The sequence below is a fragment of the Gordionus sp. m RMFG-2023 genome, chromosome 4 (assembly GCF_954871325.1).
Source record: "Gordionus sp. m RMFG-2023 chromosome 4, tfGorSpeb1-WG-v2, whole genome shotgun sequence".
NCBI classification, from domain to species: Eukaryota; Metazoa; Nematomorpha; class Gordioida; order Chordodea; family Parachordodidae; genus Gordionus; species Gordionus sp. m RMFG-2023.
Window position 1 is genome coordinate 22,465,855 of NC_088778.1, and position 7,627 is coordinate 22,473,481.

Sequence of the window (7,627 nt, forward strand, 5' to 3'; positions counted from 1 at the left end):
AGCGGATTTAGGAAGATACAATAGCGTAATAACAGTACCCTCTGTATATTTGAATCCAGTTCATAGAAATAAACATGGTTATCAAAAGATGACTTCAATTTTGATTTTTTATAACCATGGCTTGTTTATTAGACAATATTGTAGATACTTCTACCAGGAAAGCGATATTGGATTGTATATTTATATCTATTATAATAATCCTCAAAAAAAGTCAATCAAATTTATCCAATAGTATTCTTTTATTATATATTTATCAAATAAAAATCTTTATACCTCATTCGAGCCAATGATAATAAATTAAAACATTCATACACTTATCAATTCATTCACTGCACATATCAAAGCAATGGTATCCAACAACCAAGTAAAATTTTTTAAGTTTTTTTTAAATTATATTATTTTTTATAAATTAGATTCTTCAACAAAACCCAACTACCAAAATAAGAAAAATAAACCAAGTTAAAAAGCAGAAGCAAAACATTGTTACCATGAATCCAGAGGTATGTGATGCTATATGGAAAACTTTAAAAGATATTCATATACCCGTTCCAACTAGAGAACATTGAGAGAAGGTATTATAAATTTAGATATTAATATATTTTTAGATTGCACAAAAATATTTTGAGAAACATGGATTTCCATACTGCATTGGCTCATTAGATGGTAGGCACATAAAAATAATAAGTCCAACAAAATCTGGAACCCTTTTTTACAATTATAGATCCTTTAAATCAATTGCTTGGTTTAGCTGATATCAATTGCAAATTTATGTATATAGATGTAAGATCTTATGGAAAACAAAGTGATGGTTGCACTTTCAGAAATAGTACTTTATATCAAAGTAAATTTTTAATAACTATTAATAATTTATAATTATTTTAGAATTAGAAAATCAAATACTTTTTATTCCTCCTCCTAAACCATAAGCGTAGCCGGGGGGGGGGGGGCAAGGGAAAATTTCCCCCTCCCCTTCAGAAATTTATCACTTTTAGTAAATATCATTTTTAGCTAATAAAAAATATCCCCCTTAGTCCTCCCCCTACTCCCTGACCCTCAAATATGTATGCATATATCTTAAATAATAAATTAAAAGAAAGAATGTAAAAGTTGATATTTTTTTATAAAACTATTCATCATAATTTATAGATTTTTGGGAAAATAAATTTATAAATATATAAAATGAACCAAAAATGTTTTTTAATAAATGGAATATAAGCCAAAGATAAGTCTTAAGACAGAAGTGAAATGTATTATAATTATTAATAATAGATCCATAAAATTACTAAATAATATAATATATCAAATATAATTTTTTATAAAGTGAGTAATTTTAATTTATTTATCTTAATAAAAGTTAAATATAATTATAAAACTATTGAAAAAATTAAATCATAAATTAAAAAAATTTTAAAGCACAATACAAACAGTGGAATATTATATGTCGTAGATTTACAGTTATATAATTATCAAATGACAATCAAGTAATTTTTACCAATATAGCGAATTATATATTTTACAGAAAACTATAAAATATTGATAAGGACATCAGAAAATATCTTAAGACATGGTGGGATGAATATTATGAAAGATTAAATTTTAATATTATTTTTACTTAAAATAAATAGATGGCGTTAAATAATTGAATGCAAATTGTTGCTATATTTAATATCAAGAGCATTGATTAGTAAAATTTGTTAAATTATTAAGTGTAATATACTCTCTAACTGTCAAATATGTCTGTAAAAGTGGAATTTTACCTAGTATTTTATAACTAATTCTATATAATAGAGTAAAATCAACTATATGTCTACTTACTTTTTATAAATAAATTTCTTATAATTGTTTGGAATAAATTATTACCATGCTCTTATATTAAGGTATATACAATACAAGTAATTTATTATATTTTTATTTTATATAAACTAATAAAAATATATTTCATATTTGTTCCAGGCTTATTTTTTTTATTAAATTTGTAAAAATATTTTATGACTATCAAAAGGGGGTCTGGGAGCGAAGCCCCCAGCAATCTTGTAATTCCCCCCCCCCTTATGAAAATCCTGGCTACGCCTATGTCCTAAACCTATATAATAATATCATTGCCTGATTTAGCCTTCCCCTTAAAAAACTTATGAAACCTTATCCTATGAAAAATACCAGTCCAGAAGAAAAATATTATAAGTTAAGTAGTGGCACATTTGGCATAACTACTGATAGGTTTGCCATTAATTCTAAAGCTATAAAGTGCTCATGATTATGCTAAAATTAATAAACACCTAATATTATACCTATTCCGAAAATTTAGGGATCAGTTGAACTTTAAATACATCAAGTATTAAGAGGAATAAGATATTTATTTAACGACTATTTTAATTCTTGAATTTATGTATAAATTTAAAATTTTATATCATTATATATTAAGCTAGATGACAGACCATCAAATTTGATGGGAAATTATAATTTTCTCCTTTATTTGATGATGGATAAATCAGAAATGTTTATATCTTATGAGATGTGATTCGGAAATTTGTATTTATGGTGGGTTATTCTAAAATTTTACAATATTTTTTATAAAATGTTTATGAAGTATATATTTAGTAATTTTAATATGTGCACAATAAAAAATCATTTAAACTAAATTTTTATTCATATATTTGCAATTTCAAATATAAAAAATACTTCATAAAGAAATTTTATCATAAATGATGAAAAATTTTAGAATAACCCCTCATCTTAATAAATATAAATTTCTGAATAAGTCTCATAAATAGGAATTTTTTTAATTTATCCATCATTGAATAAAGGAGAAAACTTGGATCATCATTCTTGATGAGCGAAATATAATCTTTAGCACTGCCTAACCTACTATTTAAACAAGTTCAAGAATCTATGAGTCATAAGTATGGATTCTTCTTTTTATCTGACTATTTAAATGTTTGATTTTTATAGGTAAATTTTAACTATATAGATGAATAACAATAAAAAATACAAATTCTTTTTCTCCTAATAATCCTATCCTTTCAATAAAGGAGGTAACCTTATTTCCCGTATTCTTTTTAATTTAATATTCAGTTATTTTTATTTCAATTATATCACAACAAAAGGATATGTAATAATTTGTACTATTAAGCACTATCAAACCTATCATTGATCCTTAATCAATATAAAAATTTTCATGACTCAGGTATATATTTTTCATTTTATCAGACTTTAGATTTTTATAAGTAATTTACCTAATTTTTCGTGACATAATAATTTACAATGTTATTTATATATTTTTTAAGTTATCTATATTATTTTATATAGATAAGAATAACAATAAATTCTCATTATACCTAGGAATTCTATCTTTTCAAAAAAATGATATTCTTTTTTATACATTTATTTTAGGATAAGTCAATTTTAAATATATCTAACAACAGAGAAAGGATCAAATTAAATAATATAAAATTTACATCTATAATTCTATTCAAACAAAATAATTTAATTACTCATTTGCTTTCAACTATTCTTATTTGTAAAGTTAAATTTAAAAAAATTAAATTCTAAATAGTAATAAATAATAATTAAACAAAATATAAAACCTTTTTTGAAAATAGTTGGAGGCAAATGAATACTATAATCATTTTGTTTGGATATAATTAAAGATGAAAATTTGATATTTTTTAATTTGATCTTTCTCTGTCTCTGTGAGATTTCATTGATATTGACTTATCCTAAAATAAATAGAAAATAATGTTACAAAAATTAAACATATCTTGCTATTTCCATAATATTAATCTATTAGTGGAGCAACATAACTGTGTTCCTATGAATTTAATAAGCCAATTTCGTCAATCTTTAAATTTTTTAGCCGAAAGACCTTCAGATGGTTAATTTACCCAATATTGTCATAATAGCAAAGTCAAACTTATTCAATATCCTTAATATTTAAAAAATTATTTATTTAACCCTTTAAATACGTTGCTCAAAAATTTTATGCGTCATATTCGTTCTTACAACAGTTCTATTGCCTTTACATTTCTGGAAGCACAAATTTCAGAGTTACCGGGTAATGGTCCTTACTGTTTTAAAGTTCATGGGCAAATTTATCATTACACATCTCATTTATATTCACATACCGATATTCTACATTTTGCTCAGTATGTACTAGATAATCTCAGGCTATTGCAGGACGTCTTCAGAACCCTGTCAATTCTGATTGTGATATAAATATCATGAGACATTTAGATGTGTTGATGTTGATCCATATGCTTTACGTTTCAAAACCTTAGGTGAAGTTGAGAAAGCTGAGTTATTCCTTGCAAAACATTCAAATATATTACTGCTAAAGATTAATGATATTTCGCGGATATCGTTCTAGCGACCGTCGGCGGTATAATTTACCGTTGATGGCGTAATTATAATATCTACAAATAATGATGGAGAACGTGCCTTAAACGATATATAAGTTAAGTCCTAATTTAGACCCAATGGTATACCCTATATTATTTTCTCATGGAGATCCTGGTTGGGAGCCTAATATGATTGCTAAAGGGTTTGTAAATTTTTGACGTCAAATATCGGCTACATAATCAAATTTTCAGTTTGGTGGTTAAACAAAATCTCTTTAACCCCCTTCTTAATGCTGGGAAACTAACTCAACAATATATTGTAAAGACGGGACATCATGCCTTTCTCCCTTATTCGATAATAGATGAATCAGAAATTAAGCATATCTTATGAGGTGTGATCCACAAATTTACCTCTTTTTCGAAATTTTAATTATTTTTATAAAATATTTTAATGAACTATATATTTAGTACTGTCAACCCCGTCATTCTTGACGGATTATCAGCTAGTTATTTACAATTTTCATAAGTATCCCTTGGAAATACTTTTATTTATGAACAAGCCAGATTAGCTAGAATGTTAAATATGTTCCATATCAAAACCATCGTGTTCTTGTAAATCAATTAACGATTCAAAATATACAAATGGACATTTTGCTTTTGCAAGATAATATCAGCATTCAATTTCTTTATCAATGCGATTAAGGCAGTATATTTTTTTTACTCCTTGTGTGGGGAAGCAAGTTTACAGCTATTAAACTAGTGAAAACAGATACAATGACATTCTCATATTTCTATTGATAATTTTTTTAAGGGCCAATTAAAATAAAGGGTTAGCTTTTTATTAAATTTTTTTTTCTCTCTTTAGCTTTAACCTTTTCTGGTGGTAAGCTCCTTCAATATCTCTCTCCACTTTATGTTATTCATAGTATCTCTTTTATCTAATTTATACTTCTTTATATTGGCTCTAACTTTATGGCCCCATTGAAGTTTTGGCCTTCCTCTTTTATGTTTGCCTTTTACTTCTAAATTCTCAACCTTATTTCCTATGTAATTCATAGGCCTTCTCATTGTGTGTCCATACCCCCTAAGTCTGTTTACCAATATCTTGGTCTTAATGGTCACTCCCTCTAAACTTCCTAGTATTCTTGTACTTCGTACCTTATTCTTTCTTGTTACCTTAGCAATCATCCTCAGCATTCTCATCTCCATAGTTTGTAGACTTCTCTCGTCTGATTTTAAAGTTGGCCATGTTTCCGAACTGTATAGAATAGTTGGTTGTAACATGGAACTGTAAATTTACCCCTTCAATTTGTGTGGGATTCCTTGTCAAGCACTCCAGATAAAGATCTCCACTTTAACCACCCTTGATTAATTTTACTCTTTATCTCTTTCTCTTTTGTGCCGTTTGTTTGTATAGTGGAGCCCAAATATTTGCAACTTTTAATTGCTGATATCTACCATTTATTTATATCAATGCTCTCTGTTTCATCTCCTCCTATCACCATATACTCCGTCTTTTCTCCGTTTACTTTCAGTCCGTGCTTTTCTAGGATATTTATCCAACTAATTTCATCTGCAAATATCATATTCCACGGTAGTATTTGCGGTATAGACTGTGGTAATACATCTATTACTGTTATTAATATGAGTGGGCTGAGAGCCGAACCTTGATGAACTCCCTAGGCTATTGTGAAGCCTGTTGAAGTACCGGTTCTGTTACGGACCATTGTTGTTTGGCCCATATACATATCCTATATTATTCTTATCTATTATGACTAGGTCATCCTTATCAAGGATAGCTCTAAAAACATCTTTCTCTTCTTCTTTGCAACCCGTTTGAGGAGATATTCAAAAAGAATGTGTAGTAATGATTGACCAATGCAGATTTTATTTTCATAGGTCATCCTTATCAAGGATAGCTCTAAAAACATCTTTCTCTTCTTCTTTGCAACCCGTTTGAGGAGATATTCAAAAAGAATGTGTAGTATGCAGATTTTATTTTCATTATTCCATCAGAGATCCTGTTGACTTCTACCACTGAGGAGGTTAGATCTTGACTGAGGACGATGTCGACACCATTTCTATTGCTAAGAATTCCATTATAGTACAATTTATACCCATCTCCAATCATTGAAGTCTTCTGACCTTTCCTTTCGTCTCTTGTATGCACGCTATATCAACTTTTCTCTTGTCCAACATTGATGCCAATTCTCTCGTCTTTCCTTTAGGTGTCCCAATATTCAAACTTGCTAACCTTGTCTTCTTTGCTTTGACATTTATATTACTTTTCAGAGGAAGGAGATCTACATCCTGCGCGTCGCTTGGATAAGTGACAATTGTCATAATCGTTATTTTTAAAGTTTTTTGAATTTTTTAACCTAAATGGGCAAAATTAAGTTTCCAAGGAACATCTTCATTTAATTTTTAATTTTAACATCGTTACAATATAAATTATATTTTTACCCTTTTGTGTCAAAAAATTTCAAAAATGGTAGAAAATAACGAATATGACAATTGTCACTTAAAACATTACCCTTAAAAAGTTCATATAAAATAGCATAAAAATGTTTATAAATATTTTTAAAATAATTATAAAAAAAATAGATAATTTTACAAAAATGATTTAAAAAAATTATAAAAGATATTACCTAAAAGATTGTTTATTTATAATAAAGTTCACAAAAGATATTTACAAAAAAGATTTAAAATTCTTATCAAATCAAAATATGTTCTAAAATATTTTTTGCTTAAAATTTTGGGCGTGAAAATCATTAATAAATTGTAACAAAAATAATATTACAAAAATTAGCAGCATATTTTATTAAAAACATGAAATAAATAAATCCATTTTCATAATATAATATAAGCATATTTAATTTCACAATATTATATAAACAAAAAATATTAAATCATCAAAATATTTAAATATAAATAAAATAAATTATTTTACTAAAATAAATAAATATTATTAATGATAGACAATAATATAATTATGCAAGGTTTTTCATGATCAGTTATATGATTAACTATATCAAATATTTTCTATCCCCCCCCCCAAGGTTGTACTCATAACCCCATTTTTAAGGTAGAACTAGACTTATTTGATACATAAAATTAATTCTGACCCCCCCCCCCTTAGTATTATCTTCACCCATGTAGAGGTAGCGCTTGTCTTGTTGCCTATCCAAGATCTTTTAATAATTACCATATATTTATATACTTTAATAAGATCAATAAGAAATAACTTAGAATATATGGGTCTGAACCACTGTTGTGCTCGGGGTTTATGCTCA

At 26.9% G+C, this 7,627-nt stretch overlaps 1 protein-coding gene across 1 annotated transcript; it reads right to left on the reverse strand.

The window, feature by feature from the left end:
* Positions 1-5,201: 5,201 nt before the first annotated feature.
* Positions 5,202-5,618, reverse strand: LOC135928723 (uncharacterized). Its single transcript, XM_065465179.1, has one exon. It carries the CDS (start codon positions 5,616-5,618, stop codon positions 5,202-5,204), a length of 417 nt encoding a protein of 138 aa, XP_065321251.1.
* Positions 5,619-7,627: the final 2,009 nt, after the last annotated feature.